The sequence below is a fragment of the Urocitellus parryii genome, chromosome 8 (assembly GCF_045843805.1).
Source record: "Urocitellus parryii isolate mUroPar1 chromosome 8, mUroPar1.hap1, whole genome shotgun sequence".
In the NCBI taxonomy this organism is placed as follows: domain Eukaryota; kingdom Metazoa; phylum Chordata; class Mammalia; order Rodentia; family Sciuridae; genus Urocitellus; species Urocitellus parryii.
The window spans coordinates 27,805,414-27,823,682 of record NC_135538.1 but is presented as its reverse complement, the minus strand read 5'-3'; the positions used below and the strand labels follow the sequence as shown (position 1 = coordinate 27,823,682).

Here is an 18,269-nt window from a genome sequence, read left to right as displayed (position 1 = left end):
AAATATTCTTGTAAATTAAATGGTAATAAAGCCAAAAGCATGACACTGCAAAGATTTCCTAATTTGACAGCCCTTAACATTAGACTTTGAAAACAAAAACACAGATCTGTAGAACAACATTCTAATAAAGACAATAGGATCAGTCTTTGGGTATCCCAAATATGTGTCACATTTGATGTTTCAATGAATTTTCTACATCACTGATTTTATAAGGGAAAAAAGAGTCTAGAACTCTGCTAAGAATCTAGGCTAGCATTTCCTTTCCAATTTTAGTTCAGATTTACCAACGGCCAAGTGTACTTTAAGCATATAAAATATTGGCAGCACCAAGTTGCTTGGCGAGAAAAGTCAAGCCAACTGTTCTCATCATAACACATGTGCAAGATAGAACATCATTCTCTGATTCCATTATGTCGTGCCAAACAATTTGCACCCCAACCCCACTTTGCAACTGATTGTACACAAAACACGTTAAGTTTTAAAACCAGACTCCCTGCTCCTCTAGATTGTCTATAAAACTTTTCTGACTCTACTGCATGTAAACAGTTAACATGAAGCCAGTATGCTTGGGAAAATGACCAGAAATTATTCTGGAAAAATTGAAATTCTACTGTCCAGATCTGAAGATCTAAATTTTCACTGGTTCAAACAATGCTAGTTTCCCAAAACTAATTTCCCAAAATCTAGGAATTATCATAGTAAGGCTAACAGATATCAACTACTATGTGTATGTGACTCAATAATAATTACAAATGTTATATAAAGCACACATCCAGAAATGTCACTCAGAACCATCAGAGGTAGCCCAGATTTCTGCCTTAGTCATTTTTATATGAATACCATGATTTAGCTATGGCTCTGCATTGAGGGTATATTGAATACATGGTTGGCTCTATTAACTAGATGGAATTTTATTTGTTTACTATTCTCCTGCTGGCCAAGGCATTTGATAACTTGGCACTCAACTGATGTTATCTGCCTCAGAAAGCTGCTTTATTGGATAAGATCTCTCATGTAGAACTATCGGCAAAGGACCTCGCACACAGTAATTGTGTTGTTTATTTGGGTATGACTTGCCTTAAATTATAAGACCAGTCATATCTTTGCTATGTGGACCTTTATAGCAGTTTGCCAGCCCTCTAAAATGTAAGTATTTTTTCCCTACTCCAAAAAAATAAATCTATCTGAAGCAGTCTAGACTACTAATTCCCATTGGTAACAAGGGTGATTTCTTAGCATAACAATCAACTTGTGTTTCCAGGTGTTGCAGGCACCCATCACACTGTCATCTTCCTGCTGTGTTTCTAATCACAAGGCATGTACCTCTTATCACTCCAAACCCTTGGTGGATGACACTTTGATATCTAATTTATACATGCTTCCAGCCCTGAAACAACCATGATTGGAAATCCTGGTTAAAACAAGGTACTCTAGGACCCTCTTAAGGCAAACAGCATCCCATGGCAGAATCTCAAGAAAAAAACATCAGGTCCTATAGGTCAGGTTGGGTTCAGAGCCTCGAGGAGACAGGCATAGAGCCTAGACTGAACAACCCGCTGTCAAAAGAAAGTAGCCAAGGACATGTATATGGCTGGGCTTGATGGCATATGCCTGTAATCCTAGTGGTTCAGGAGGCTAAGGCAGGAGGATCCTGAGTTCAAAGCCAGCCTCAGCAACTTATCAAGGCATGAAGCAACCCTCTCTCTAAATAAAATATAAAAAAGGGCTGGGGATGTGGCTCAGTGGTTAAGCACTCTCTGGGTTCAATCCTTGGTACCAAAAAGAAAAAGAGACAGACAGACAGACAGACAAAGATAGTAAACCTAATCTTGTCAGTGGAGGCCAGGCTTTGTGACACACTCTCTAATTTTATCAGATTTTAAAAGAGTGTGTACCTTAGATTGTGCTTCTAGTGATCCGGCCATTTTAAAATGCCATTGGGGTAAACATTAAGTTGTGCAACACTGACAGATATGCAAAACTTTCTTGTCGGCAACAATACATATGAATATCATTTGGTAGCTATGTGATTGATTTCTACCTCATTAGAATAGATGACTCCAATATTGACAGAGACTTACAGAATTGCCTTAGATATTAGATATAATAGTTTTGCTTCTATTAGCAAATTCATTTTAGCTTTCCTAATGATGTGTTTCTACATATGCTTGTCAAAATTTTCCTTTGAGTGGGCTGGGGATGTAGCTCAGTGGTAGAGTGCTTGTCTAGCATGTACAGGGCTCTGGGTTTGATCCCTAGCTTCATAAAAATAGTCTCCTTTGAGGCAGTTTTAATATCACACTGGTTTCCTCATTAAGTAAAGAATTAAATATTTAACATATTTATATTTGTAGAGAATCATGATTTAAGGTTTTTTTATAAATTCCAGTTTATAAAATTACAATGTAGCACAGTGAAGGAAGCAGTTTCCCAGGAAGAGAAGCTGATGAAGTACAAAGGGACTTTTACTTATGTTTAAAATGATTTATTTTTCTGAAACAGAGAAAAAGAGAAGTGAAATAAATGTCAAAGTGATTAATGACAGTTATCTTCAGGTAGTGGATGCATGAGTGTCCGTTATACTATGTTGTGTACTTTTTTATGATTGCAATGTTTCACAACTTAAATTTCTTAAGGTTTCTTTGGTTGTTGTTTAATTAGTTAGATGAGGAAGAATGGAGTATATATAGACAGTTCCTTCTAACTTCTTCCTTAGTATCAGCTGTTACCATGGAAACCTATAGATATTACAAACCTTCATACTCCTGAAGATGAATGCCTTCTTCTCTTTCAAAGTTCTTTACTAAATCTGCTGCAATAACAGGCATATCACAAGCAATGGATAAACGCTTACAGATCTGAGTTCTTGAGAATATGCTATCACATTAGAAGAAAGTGAGCCAGAGTCAGGAGCCAAACTACTCAGAGCACCAAGGAAGAGCTGTGCCAGAAGCCCAGCTCTCTGTATCATTCCAGAGACGGGCCTGTTTTGGTCTGTCACTTGGCAATCCATTCGACTCTTATGATCAGAAAATAGACCAAGACTTGCCTGGAAAAAATCCAATTTCCATCCTGTGGCAAGCAACCTGCAAACAGTATTCAGCTTAAGCTCCAGGTTCCTTTGTCTCTCTAGACAGAAAAATATCAAAGTCAGCTTTCCTAAGCTCATTACAAAGTCACTGCAATATGTCAGCAAGAAGGGACCAGAAATGAAGTGTCACTACCATGACTTAGCCTCGTAACTGCGCTACACAGCATCATGGACCAAGATGTCAGACCTAATCCTCCCAAACAGGATACAAGCTTTGGGTGTTATTCATTGCAAGGGGCATCTGTGGTAGAGTGGTTCAAACACCTGATTATCTGGAAGTTGGGAAGACCTGAGTTTGATGCCCATTCAACCACCTGATTTTTTTCTGACCAAGTCACATACCTTGCCAACTAAAAAAAATGTAGATGATTACACTGCTACATCTATTTCTTTCATGGAGTTAAAACGATCAAATGAGGAGGATCACATGATACTGAACATACATTATATGACCATTCTGGAAAAAAAAAATAAAACAAACACATGAAATCTCCCGAGCACCGCTGTGACCATATTATAAACTGCCAAGCTGGAGGTAAAAGCTGTGGCTCCTGGATGCAGGAATCGTACTCCTGGTCCTGGCTGTCCCAGCTTTGGGCTAATATTTGTCACAATAAACATATTAGAAAAATTGAACATGACATTAAGAGGCCCTTGGTAAGTAACAGCCTTAGATTACTTTTTAAATAAAATTTAATCAAGAGGAAAAATTCACTGGCTTAAGCAAATACTTGGTTTTACGTGTTCAGATTCAGTAGGCAGATGGCTCAATGTCCCCTAATAGCCACTAGCAGCTCCCCTTCATGTTTCAGTTGAATAAAAGTTCACCAGTATGGAAAAGGCTAGAAGTGTTGAAAAGTACTGTCACAACCCCTTCTAGACACTCCTTGTACAAAGGAATATAACTCCCTTCCTGTATGAATCATACACCCAAGGCAATTGATTGCCTTACTGTTGATTAACCATGTAAAAAAAAAGGTTCACTTGGAATGGAACGTCAATGGTTACCTGTGCTGTTTCTGTGGCATTTAAGGTATACAGGTCTGCTTGGCTCTGCCTTAACATTTAAATTCTCTCCCCACCCCCTATCTCCCCTAAGAAAATTACCACAATATGGCTTGGGTTATATATGTTTGTATGTCGGGTTTGTCTGTTTTCTTAAAAAAAAAAAAAAAAAAAAAAAAAAAACCAACCCTCCAATAAAACTCATATAAAAGGTAAGGAGTGACTTATTTAAATTTCTGGAACAAACAGACAAGGCTTTGAAAATCAGCTTTGCCTCATATCTTTTTCATTTTCCACTTTTGATCAGTTTCTTTAATCAACAACTCCAACCAGAAAGAAAACTAACATGTTAAAATAACTGAAGAAACCCATGCATTAAAAGTACCAATAGATTTTTAAGTAATTTACCATTTTACATTCAAGTTTCCTTTTTATGTCACTAATAAAACTGCACAATTAATTTTACTCCCTGAAAAAAAAAAGGTATCTTTCTTAAATATAGACAGTTTCCCCTCCTATCTATATTCAAATCAAGAAAGCAAGATTAGCTTTAAGCTCTACCTTCCCCAGTCTGGGGGTATAGCTCACTGGTAGAGCCCATGCTTAGCATGCAAGAGGCCCTAGGTTCAATCCCTTTCCCAAAGCTGTGGTTCCTTGTTTCTCCCTGTTATGACTGTGGCTCCTGCAGCACTGCCCACCCTACCCCATTCCCCATACTTTCAACTCTACTCTTGTCCTAATTAAGTAAAGGAGATGCAGGCACAGTCTACAGTCCTGGGGAGATCCCACTGGTGACAAGAAGGTGATAAAATGTTCTAATTGCTTTCTGGGAGGGGCCATCACTTCATAGCTAATATTTGTCACAATAAACATACTAGAAAACTTGAATGTGACATTAAGAGGCACTTAGTTGGTAACAGCCTTAGATTTTTTTTTTAATTTTTTTTTTTAGCTGTAGATGGACACAATATTTATTTATTTATTTGTTTTTATGTGGTGCTGAGGCTCAATGTGCTAGGCAAGTACTCTACCACTGAGATGCAGCTCCAGCCCCCTTAGGTTATTTTTTAAATAAAAATTAATCAATACTAGCAACACAAGCAATAAATGTTGGTGAGGATGTGGGGAAAAAGGTACACCCATACATTGCTGGTGGGACTGCAAATTGGTGCAACCTCTATGGAGAGCAGTACGAAGATTCCACAGAAAACTTGGAATGGAACCAACATTTGACTCAGCTATCCCCCTCCTCAGTTTATACTCAAAGGACTTAAAATCAGCAATCTACAGTGACACAGCCAACAATGTATAGAGCAGCTCAATTCACAATAGCCAAACTATGGAACACACCTAGATGCCCTTCAACAGATAAATGGATAAAGACACTGTGGTATATATACACAATGGAATATCACTCAGCCTTAAAGAAGAATGAAATTATGGCATTTGCAAGTAAATGGATGGAACTACAGAATATCATGCTAAGTGAAATAAGCCAATCCCAAAAAATCAAAGGCCACATGTTTTCTCTAATACATGAATGCTAATTCATAATAAGGGGGTGGGTAGGGAAAAACAGAGATACTTTGGATTAGGCAGAGGGGAGTGAAGGGAAGGGAGGGGAAAAGAGGGTCAGAAGGATAGTAGAATGAATCAGACATTATTACTTTATATGCATATATGATTACACAACTGGTGTGATTCTACATCATGTACAACCAGAAGAATGAAAAGTTATCTCCATTTATATATGATGTGTCAAGATGCATTCTGCTTCATATATAGCTAATTAGAACACACAAAAAATTTTAAAAAGTCATTCAAGATTTTTAAAGAAGTAAAAATTCACTGGCTTGGAGCCACTGACCAATAATGCACTTTCCTGTGGTTCTCGACTTTACTGGTTTGGGGTAGTATCTGACCATCAGGGACCATCAGGCAAGCAGACACAGTTGGTTGTTTGGGGTAGAAAGACTTGGGCATTCACTGGACTTCGTGCTTGACAAAAAGAAGTTACGACCCAATTCTGTCCTTCAAACCAGAAACAGGAACTGAACAGACCTCAAACTAGTCTCCGAAACAGGAAGCAGGGGATAGTCCCTGTAGCTACCAGAGAGGAACTGACCTGTAGTGGAGAACTCCCAAAAGACCGGCACCTGCTGAGAAAGCTAGTGAGATAAGACTATGCTGTGCACTTATAAACAGGCTTCACCCAGAGAAGGAACCAGCTCACCACCAACTAGTGAATGTCACACACCAAAGACGGCCAAGCTGGGGAAAGAAACTAGAATTCTGGGAGCCTGAAAGAAGAGCCAGCCGCAACCATCTGCACTTCACTACTTGGTAAGAATTTGGGTACACTAAAAATGAATCTAGTTTTGCTCTTTGAGGCTTTCTTTTTAATTTTTTTTTCCAACTTCCTAGTAAAACCCTTTTAAAAAAAATTACAATTTTGCCTCAACTAGCCAGTTATCCAAGAAGGCAGCAGCAAGCACAGTGCTCTGGGTGTATACGGGTGGCAACAGCTGCTCCAACAGTGTACCCACAAAAGTTAAAAAGCTCAAAGAAAACATGTGGGTTACCACTGTCGCAAACTTTTCAAATGTACCTTTCTTCCACAGTAATGTCCCCACTAATTTTTTAACATCTTTCCTTTTTAAGAACTCACAGCCATGGGGGACTGGTTGTTGAATTTTCTGTCTTTCTCTAAAAACACCCTTTCTTGGAAAAATTATAAATGTTGGCAGTCCTCTGACTTTTTTTATCCAGTTCATGAGAAACACTATTTAGGAAATGCAGAGTTTGTCATCTCCCCTCAAAGTATATGACGATAATGCATGTATACACACAAACACACACACACACACACACACACACACACACACACACATATATATATGGATATGAAAGCAGAAATGCAGAAGTTGGCTGGAAGACTTTCAAGAACTTCTTCTAGGATAAGGAGGATTAAGGGTTGTTTTATTTTGCCAAATAAAAATGGAAGACCTAAGGAGCTGGGCTGGAAGCGAGAGGAACCAAAGCCCACAAAGATCAGATGGCTCTCTGGCAAAATGGCAAAAACGGGCCACCCTCTTCACAAGCTTATGTAAAGTGAAAACACAATATGGATGAAAATAGAAAAGCTAAGTTCTGAAAATTTCAACTAGCATGTGCTTCCTTCCGGTTCCTCACTATTGCTACAGGGTAAAAGGCTGAGCAAAAGATTGCAATCTGCAGTGAGCCAGGCTCAGAGGAAGACCAAGGCAGGTGAGAAGGCTGGTGGCAGGGAAAGGGGAAACCTTCAGCCTATCTAATCCAGGGCCCACCGAGAGGGAGGCAGCTGGCCTTAAGCCAAGCAAGGTCCCAGGGTCTTACATCAGCAGGAAGTCTAGAGCCATAAATAGGTTAGGAGGGGAAGAAGCTGAAAGAAGTGAACATGTTCATGGATCCTGCTGGCCCTGCCTCTTGTTTTACTCAGCATCCTTTTTCTCCCTGCAGCCTTTCCCACAGCCCCCACCCACCGCCCACCAAAACCAATTCAAGTGGCTGCTCCTCCTACATCTGACCAAGCTACCAACAAGCTACATCAAAGCAAAAGTCACTGTTCTAACACACTGAAAAGTGTGATCAGTTTCAGGTTTCAGAAACACAATGTTCCTGGATGTTTAAAAGGGTAAATGGATTCCATACACTGAGTTAAGGTTTCTTATAGGCAAGTCCCAGACTCTACCATCTACAGTACTGTTTCTAAGGGAAAGTTTGCTTCTGGTTCCAACCAGCAATTTTAATCATTTAACCTGAATGAATGCATGATTTCTTCACAGTTTAGTGTCTTCATAAGCAAAATGAAGGAAAAATAAAGCCTGTTTCAGGTACATTCACAGAATTGGTGTTCATTAAAAAAAAAACATATATTTTTAGAATCCTGACCAGTTGGGGTCTGACCAACACCAGAGCACCATGTATGACTGACACCTCTGAGCTTTTACTGAGTTTCACTGCCTGCAATGCAGGGGGCTGGGAATGGGTGTTGTTAAGACATTCACCATGTCCGAATTTTCATAAAAGCATTAATTTCACCTCTCAGGATCACAGAATGACAAGTGTCATCAATGAACAAACTAGAACACAATTAAATAAAATCAAATTGGGAAAATCAGTGAAAACCTGTAACTACATCACTACAATCCATTCTTTTTTGCTTTTGCTTTTGCAGTAGCGAGGATTGAACCCAGGGATGCTCTATCACTGAGCCATATCCCTAGTCCTTTTTTAATTTTACTTTGAGACAGGGTCTTGCTAAGTTGCCCAGGCACTACTACACCCACCTACAGTCTATTCTTTAAGAAGACACCAGTACATAAAGATGGGGAAAGTTTGTAAAAAAATGTCATCATGCTCTAAGTTCTTATACATTCCATTAAGCTGAGCTATGTGAGCACCATTGTTCTCTTTTTCAATGCTGAGGTCCCAGATAGGCCATCTTTGCTTACCTTTCCACTGAGATTCACGTATCAACTCCTTTGAGAAACTACTCCTGGATCCCCTCAACCTTACTGACCTACAGCTGTGTCCTGGGAGCCCGAGGCTTCTGTGTGACCTTCACAGAGGCACTGGGTCAGCCAAAGCACAGAGTCCACCCTCCCCACCAATTCTGAGCTCCTTGTGGCCAGGAATAGCATATGTACAAACAGTTTATGAATCTCTATGAACTAAAATGACTCATGTGTAGTAATAACATTGAAATTTTAGAGTAAAGAATTTGCAAACTGGAGGATATCTCAAATACCAAATACTCCAACTCTCTACTCTTTTCTGAGTTTTTAAACAACTCACTCCAAATTCAGAACCAGAATACAGACCTTGAAACTCCTGTTCCAGAGCTCTGCCCCAAGGGCACCATGCTGCTTTGCTCTGCACATGCACAGGATTAAATAAGGGAATCTTAGAAACTGACTTCAATTCTCCCTCTACTTCCATCCTCTGGCTAATCTTATAGGTAAGGAATTGCCTTTGGAGGAGATAAGAAGCTTTTCTCATGATTTCAATTCCCTGGTTCACAAGAGAGCTGGAATGAAAACTCAACTCTCCCTGGAGGGGAAGTGTTCTTCTCCCTGTACCATAATCATTCAGGTAGTAGGTGTAGAGAAAAGGTCAGCATGGCCAGGAGCCTGCAACGGCCTGTTTCTGTACAACTTGCAAGATAAAAATAGTTTTTACATTTTTAAATGATTAGGAGGAAAAAGCAAAGGAGTAATATTTTGTTAATTATCTGAAATTCAAATTTCAAAGTCCATTAGTAAAGTTTTATTGGAACATAGCCACGATCATTTGTTTAGGGGTACTGTTTATGTCTGCTCCCAAGGCAAAGTTAAGTAGTTATGAGAAACTTCCAAGGACTACAAAATATTTACTATCTGGCCCTGGACAAGAAAAAAGTTGGCCAGCCCCTTGGCAGCAGAAGGGCAAGCCCTTTCTTAGACATTAGAAGAAAATAGGTAATAGCCGGGCACAGTGACACACACCTGTAATCACAGCAACTCAAAAGGCTGAGACAGGAGTACCTCAAGCTTAAGGCAAGCCTGGGCAACTCAGTGAAATCCTGTCCCAAAGTAACAAAAAGGGTGAGGATAGTTTAGAGGTAGAGCATCCCTGGGTTCAATCCTCAGTACCACAAAAAGGGGAAAGAGAGAGAGTTAAACTACCATCAGACTCTGAGACTATCACTTTAGAACAAAAGGTTTGGATGAAAATGATACTATCCTCATTCTGTCACATCTTCATACTATGGAGGAGGTTAGAGGTCATGTCACCCAGATAGGCAGGGGTTAAACTGAAGTCTGCCTGGATTGAAAGGAGCAGAGGGGTGGGGCACAGCAAGACAGGAACAAGGGTGTCCCCAAAGCATCCCCTTCCCACTATTGTTCAGGGCACCTAAATGGCACTTAGGATCCTGGTCAGCTATTTGAAGGAGAGTTTTCCTGGATTCGGAGAGCAAGTCAGCACACCTGAGTGGAGGCAGCCAGGGCCATGCATGACCTTTCAGCCCCAGGAGCGGAATCCTGCATTGACCAGTTACTGCCTATGAATCTTAGGTCCAGTCATGCATGGCTTAGTTTTCTCACTTAGAAAGGTAAGGACTTCCTCTGGAGCAGGGTGGCAAATGCCTGTAAACCAGCTACTCAAGGATCCCAAATTCAAGGCCACCCTGAGCAACTTAAGCAAGAACCCATTTCAAAATGAAACTTAAAAAAAAAAAAAAAAAAAAAAAAGGCTAGGAATGTAAACTACTCCTGGGTTCAATTCTTACCCAGTATGGGGGGAGGGGGATAAGAATTTTCTTCCCAGGCTTATTTGAAGTATTAAATGAGATACAGTTCTAATGTCAGCTCCCTTCTAACCTTTCTCCCTCCTTTTCCCAGAGATAATATTTGGAAAACAATAGAAAGAGTGCACTGTTAGGAAAGTTTCTTACAAATTAGCTTGAAGACTTTTTTTTTCTATAGCCCTAGAAAAAAATGCCCAATCTACAGTGCAGTAAAAGGAGACTCAAGTATTTACTTAGCTGGCTACTTTCCTCTCATATCTTTCAGTTCTTTGAAACTTCTTCCAAATTATAAACCAAAAATAAGAGTGCTATAATTTTTAGAAAAGTTACATTTATGTAATTTTTATAGCAATCTGCCCAAAGGACCAAGCTATAATATATTATACTCGTGTTCAACTATGAAGACAGGGACGAAAAAATACCAGAACCAGAAAGTCCTAGTTTATTTAGTCTGGCTTCCTTAACATGAAGTTCTTCTTGTTCTTAAAATATTCAGCTCTGGCTGAATTCCAAAACTGACATAAGCCTACTTTAGGTGTTTTGAAGAGGCTGTAGAGAATCAGAACTGAAAACAAGATTGGAATATAAAACCTTGTATGTGATCACAAATACAAGAAGCTTATTGTTTTGAAACATTTAAACCAGCTTTTCCACCCACAATTATAAAAATAACTAAGGCTGCACTCTCAACATTGGATGGACAGGGTGCTAAGCTAATAGTTAATTTCAAAAACATGTTATCATTCCTAACATTTGCTAACAGCCACTAGAACTGCCTAACACTTTCTGAAATCCGTGATAGCCTGAAAAAAAAAATACAAAGTTTTGCATGGACTACGTTTGCAATCACTTTAATGACCAAGCTAATCTGAGTCATTAAGATAACATATCAGAGTTTTAAACAATGTTAAATTATAAATTTTCCAGCCCACCACGATGTATAAGCTAATTAAAAAAAAAAAAAAAAAAACTGGTTCTTTCACCAAGATCCCAAGAAAGACTTCATAGGCATTTGCTGAAGTCATGATCTTATGACTTTGGGAAGTAATTACTTGAAAGTTCAAATTGGTAAAAGAAAGGAAGTTCAAGGCACTAAAACTTATTGAAGATAAAATGAGTTGGAAAGATCAGGACAAGACACGCAACTTACAGTACACTGCGCGCAGCTGGCTGTGAGGCATAAAGTCCTCGTTTCTGTACTCCCAAAACTACACACACAAAAGGGTTATAGGTCTAAGTAAAAGGGAAACTGGGGACAAATCTAACAAAGTGAAACAGACATACTGAATGGAGGACTGATTGGAAATATCCTGCATTGCTGAAAAACAGTTCTTCAGATCGACCACATGGACCCCAGGGCTCCAGCGCCGGGTGGTGGATAAGGTCAGTGGGTCTCGTGCACGAAACACTGGCTCTTGCACAAGCACACACTCCCTCCCAAAGGATCGGCCAGCGCCAGGAGTAGTCACGCAGCGCCACTCGCGTCCCCCTAGGTGGGGCGAGAAGTAAGTAGGCAGCATGCTTCCGCCAAGAAAAACAAACAAAACAAAACAAAACGTTTCCCCAAAAAACGGCCAAAAAAAAAAAAATGTGGGCCCGACCTCGGAGTACGGTGAAGGGGTTTCACACTCACCTGCATTGTAAAAACGGTCCAGTACCGTGGTCTCCCCGAAGTCCAGTTTACCGAAATGCAGGGTCTCGAGGGTGGCGCCCACCGCCTCACACGCCTCCCGCAGGCTCTGCAGGGCCTCACTCTCGGCCACCACCAGCTGCCCCTGGCTCGCTTCGTTGATCACATATGCCACCGTGGTCCGTCGGCCGCCCCCGCTACTGGAGTTGCCCCGGCACCGGGTGGCGCTGCTCCCAGGGGTGGCAGCAGCACACCCGGTGCCAGGGGCAGCGGTGCTCTCCACGTTCCAGAAGCTGCCCGGTGGCGGCGGCGGTAGCTGGCTGGGCTCGCCTTCGGCCAGCGTCGCCACCCCTCCCCTCCGGCAGCTGCCACCCTCGGGGAAAGTGCAGAAGCCAGAGGAGGTGAAGGGTGGCACGGAGAAAGTGATGCCTTCACCCGCCTCCGTGCTCATCTCTGACGGCCGGGCTGCAGCGGCGGCGGTGTCCCCGGCCCAGCCGCACCTTCTGGCCAGCCACAGCTCAGGGCTGCTCCGCGCCCGCCGGGCTAAGCAGCTGCCATCGCGCGCAGCGCCTTCACCGCCGCGCCGCCGCCTCCTCTCTTGCGCCCTGTCGCCCGCGGGCACGCCGCTGCCCGGCGGCGGCTCGCCCCTCCTCGGCGCCTCCGTGGCCACGCCGCTCGCCCGCTGCAGGGTTGAGAGTACACGGGGTGGGGAAGCCCGGCTGAGCGGGAAGGGATAGCGCTTCCTTTTCTTGGCAGGCGGACAAGTCGGCTGGCAAACCTGCGCCGCGGTGCGGCTCAAGGGCGCCGCGCTCGGGGTGCCTTGCGCCCTCGCAACTGGAGAGCCACCGGTTCCTTCCGTCTCGGCCACTGGGAGGGGCCGAGGAGGGCGTCCTCTGGGTGCGGAGCTACCTGGCGAGCACCTTAAGGACGGCGGGCGGGCTTCCCGGGCTGCGTCCCGGAACAGCTGCAGCTGCAGCCGAAAGTTCCCGCCTCCTTCCTCGGAGGCAGCTCCCTTTCATAGGCTCTAGTTCCTCCCCCTCGCCTGGCCTCGTTTCTCTGAAGACCTCCGCAGCCGCTGAGTTCCAGGGACTCGGCAGCTTCTAGCAGCCGCTCTCCCCCTCTGCCACCCAAGTCTGGCCGCCCACTCGTCCCCCGCAAGAGGAGTCAAGGCCCGCCCCCCGGGAGGGCGCTGCTAGGAAGCTCGAGCCGGGACGGAACCCACCGAGTGCGGCGCGCGGCCAAGAGCCCCCACCTAAGAGCTGCAGTACGCGACAACAGGATGGCCTAAAAAAGTCTCTCTAGTCCTACTGGAGGGGGTCCCAGAATCAGCCCCAGAGACTTGTCCAGCGTTCCTCGTAGCCACGGCGCCCTCCTCAGGGCTCCCCGGGTTTGCTTCGCAGCGTGAACCCGGTCCTCTTGCAGCCCCGGTAGCACAGAGGAGGCCCGCGTGGCGCGAGGCAGGAAGGTGTCAACTAGCGCCCTGAAGCTGGGACCTAAACTGAAGGAGAGTTTATTAGTGACAATGGAGCTAAATTTAGAAATGGCAGGCTAAATTTATCCTGTCGACCTTTGGTAACTTCTCATTTTAAAATTTCCAATAACTGGTCCTGTTAATAAGTAATTGATTAGCTCCACCTGCCGAACGATTTGGCATTCTCATTTGGGATCTTAAAATTTCCCCCACAGATGCTCTGAAGATAGAAGATGGGCAGCAAATTATTATGCACAAGATAAAAGATGAAAATGAAGTGACTTATTCTGTTTTTAAAATTGAACCACATGAAAGAAATGCCTGGATTGTTTAAGAGCAATCAAAAAAGTACCCATTTGTATGGGGAGCAAAACAGATGTGTAAATTCCCAGAGAACTCCTCTGGAATGCTAATACGTCAATGGTAGGAAAGCTAGTCCAAGTTGCAAGAAATAAAGTACAGTAACTGGGTTTTCACTTCCCAAGCCGAGATTAATGAGTCCTGGGAAAAGACTGGAGAAAAACATGAATCACATTTCAAACTCCCAAGGACCGAACTTAATGCTGTTGCATTGATGACTAAGTTTCAACGTGAATTTGGAGGAAGACATACAGACCACAACAGTGCAGTAGCATTCTATTGATCGATGAGGTCTGCAGAAGCAAATTACAGGCCCTAGAACACTGTCGCTGAAGTTCCTTACTATTACTGTCACTGATGGTAAGTTTATTTTCTAGTAAATAACATGGTCAAATGTCTTAAGTCCATTTTACCTGAAAAATAAGAAGAGCTTTTTGCTATGCTATTTTATTTCCAAATCTCAAAGTCTGCCATCTTTATAGATAAGGAATCCAGAAGAAACAGGTCACCCAATGGCAATACAAAGATAAAATCAGTCACACCACACATCAGCTAAAGTTCCAAACGCCTAAGATATTAACTGTAAAAAGTGAACTATATGAGTACTTCAAAAGTGTATGTGCATTTTATTTTCAATTTAGGAATAAGGAAAACTTTCAGGATTGGGACTCAAAATCTAAAAGGGAAAAATTGAGAAACTTGATAACATAAAAATGAAAAGTCTTTATATGACATATGTAAACTAGACAAATATGATGTCATCTGCAACTGCTTATCACAGCTGAGTTTCTAAAAATTTAAAAACAAGACCAAAAATCCTAAAGAAAAAAAAGCTATAAAAATCTAGTGGCGGGGGGCATGCGCCCCTGGGGTTGTGGCTCAGCAGTAGAGCGCTCCTCTAGCACGTGCCAGGCTCTAGCTTTCAGTACCACACAAAAATAAATAGAATAAAGGCATTGTGTCCAACCACAACTAAAAAAAAAGATTTTTTTTTTTTAAAAAAAAGGAAAGAAAGCTGTAGGCAATTCATAAACATGGAAGTACAGGTGGTTCTTACCCATCTACAAAGAAACTCGACATCATAACAATGAGTGCAAATTAAAATTATACTATTATGCCACTTTTTACTGTGTTGGCAAAAATCCTAACATTTGACAACACACTTCATTTGTAAGGCTGGATGTGAGAAAATAGGCATTCTTGCATTTCTGATTAACTAAAAATTAAACACCTACAGAGGACATTTGATAATATCTGGAAAAATTACATACTAATTAAACCTTGATCCAGCAATCCCACTTCTAAAAATTTATCTCAAAGATACACTGGAAAATTTATGAAAACATTTTTACAAGGCTATTCATTTCAGTACTATTAGTGATATCAAAAGATTAAAAGTCATGCAAGTGTTCATTAGTCAGTGACTGGTTTAATAAACAGTGATATACCTCCCAAGTGGAGTACTATACAGATATAAAAAGGAATGTTAATTATCTCTATATTTACCAATTTTCCCCCCAGTTTTCTAGATATTTAACTGGGCAATTAATTCCAGATCCTATTTCTCTCTCTCTCTCTCTCTCTCTCTCTCTCTCTCTCTCTATCAGAAAGCCAAGTAATAATTTTTCAAAGTAACATATTTCCACTGTTTTTTGTTTTGATACCCGGGATTGAACCCAGAACCCAGGGGCACTTAACCACTGAGCCACATCCCCAGAACTTTTTATTTTTTCATTTTCAGACAGGATATTACTAAGTGGCTCAGGGCCTCACTAAATTGTTGAGGCTGGTTTTGAACTTGTGATCTTCCTGCTTCAGGCTCCTGAGCTGCTGGGATTACAAGCATGCACACCTGGCCGTATGTTGTAATACACACACACACACACACACACACACACACACTTGTGTGTCTTGCTTTCTTAAAATGATAACATCTTATATGTACTTTTCTATTTCTTGTATTTTTCAAATATTAGAAACAGTGCAGGAGGACTGGCAACCCTGAAACGGGGGAAATGTATTAGATAATCCCTCCATTGGGAAGCAATTTCTGGATAATGGTGCAGAGAAAGAGAACCAGTGATCCTTGATTGAGGACAAAATGATTGGAATTGGTGGAGGCTGAGGCAGTTAGAATGTAAAAGCCACATTACCCAAAAGGAAGAAGCAGAGAAAAATTTCCATATTGCTTAGAGACTCTGAATCTTTAGCTGAATATTACTCTGCACATGTGTAAAATAAAACCACCTAAGTTCAGATAAGAATATCTACAAGCATAGCATAGGTATCTGGGAACTCTTAAATAAACCACTCCAAGAGCTAACACAGAGCTGGGATAATTAGCCACCTCCCACCCGCTTTAGCCAGGGTAGAAAGACTTTATTGAATCCACAGAGCATTTGAAAGAAACCCAGAAGAGCCATGACTTGAAAATGGCACTACATTATTGCTAGAGTAAAGACCATTTTAAACTTGTTATAGAGGAACTTAAAAACAAGAAAATTCACCCATAAGTAACTAATTGCGTGCCATTAAAAAAAAAATACTGCCCTTTAAAGAAATATTACAAAATAAACTATTGAATAAAGTAAAATACCATCTGACATCCTATCAAAATTTACCAAACAAGAAAAAAAAGTGATTGTTAACAAAGAGAAAAATCGAAGGCACAGTCCCAGAAGTGACAGGAATGATGGAATTAGCAGACAAAGACATTAAAATAACTTTTAGCTCAAATGTCAAAGGCAGTGAGTGGCATGTGCCTGTAATCCCAGTGACTAGGGAGGCTGAGGCAAGAGGTTTAAGTTCAAGGCCAGGCCCAGCAACTTAGCTAGCTCTCAAAAAATAAGAGCTGGGGATATAACCCAGTGGTAGAGCTGTGAAGCCCTGGGTTTGATCCTCAGTACTGCTAAATAAATAGATAGATAGATAGATAGATAGATAGATAGATAGATAGATAGATAAATGGGCTGGGGATGTAGCTCAGCATGAAGCACCCCTCAGTTCAATCCCCAGTACAGGAAAAAAGAAAAAGGCAGAAGTACTCAAGAATTCAAGATAATACAAGCATTTAAGAGAGAAATGGAAGATATAATAGAACCAAAGAGAATGATGTGAAAAGTAGAGTATATAAAATTAAAATTTAGTTGGACAGTATTAATAGCAGGTTAGACACCAAAGAAGACAAGAGCTAGAATAGAAACAGTAAATGTGTGTGTGTGTGTGTGTGTGTGTGTGTGCATAAATTTTTTTATCACATCTTATCTCTGCTAGGGGCCCTGAAGATAACCCCCACATTCAGTGATTCCCCAGGAAGACTCACAGCACTCAGCATGTGGTTGTACTTATGGGTATGATTTATTAAGGTGGAAGGAAACATAGCAGAATCATCAAAAGGAAAAAAGCCCATGAAACAAAGTCCAGAGCAAATAAGGCACAAGATTCTAGGAATTCTTTCTCTGTGGAGTCACTCAGGACAGTCTTAAATTCCCCGCATCGATGAGTTGTGAAATCAACACATGTGAAATCTTATCTGCCATGGGACCTCATTAGGGACTGAGTGATTTTACAAAAATTCCAGACTCCCAGAAGGAAAGAAAATGTTTGTTAGAAGCCGTGTTGTTCGCACAGTTTAGGCACAGTGAGCTTTTCTTATCAGGGAATGGTGGACACTCTCCCAAAGTCCAGCCCTGAAAGTTGATGTTTGCCATGAAATCCCAGCTACTTGGGAGGCTAAAGCATGAGGATCACAAATTTAAGACCAGTTTGGGCAACTTAGCAAGATCCTGTCTCAAAATAAAAAATAAAAAGAGTTGGGGATGTGGCTCAGCAGCAGAGTGCCACTGGGTTCAAGTATCAATATCATTTAAAAAAGGAAAAAGAAAATTAACATTTCTAAGAATAGCAGTCTCAAGCCTGCTATATTAAATCTTTTCTGCACATTACCAAATCATACACCATAAATTTGTACAGTTTATTGACTGTCATTTATACCTCAATAAAGTTGTGTTAATTTTTAAAATGGAATGAATTAATAATAAATGTAATTATATGGATAATTAAAAACATTATGATGGGCAAAAGAGGTCCCAAACAGAAGTGCACATATGAATAATTCCACCAGTATGAATGTAGGAAAGGCAAATATGATCCACAGTTACAGAAAGCATTGTAGTAGTTATCTGGGGCTTGCAAGTGGAGCCTGAAATTAGTATAATGGGGATATGGAAATAGTGTGTGTCTTTATTCTGGTAATAGTTGCATAAGTGTGTAAATTCCAAAACTCATTAAAGTATACAATTAAATTGTATACATTGAAGTATGCAATCTTGTAGTATGTGAAAGGTATCTCAATACAATGTTTTTCTTTTTAAAAAATGTTTAT

At 41.2% G+C, this 18,269-nt stretch overlaps 1 protein-coding gene across 4 annotated transcripts in view; it reads right to left on the bottom strand.

The window, feature by feature from the left end:
- Window positions 1-12,736, bottom strand: part of Map3k5 (mitogen-activated protein kinase kinase kinase 5) — a 203,065-nt gene extending 190,329 nt beyond the window's left edge. For 3 of the 4 annotated variants that reach the window (XM_026391861.2, XM_026391864.2, XM_026391863.2), the window contains exon 1: window positions 12,058-12,602. In XM_026391861.2, the coding sequence (XP_026247646.1) occupies window positions 12,058-12,505 (448 nt within the window). In that variant the 5' untranslated portion in view covers window positions 12,506-12,602. Of the gene's footprint in view, window positions 1-12,057 lie in introns of all 4 variants that reach the window. The other variant, XM_026391862.2, reaches the window with a different exon arrangement.
- Between the last annotated feature and the right edge of the window lie 5,533 nt (window positions 12,737-18,269).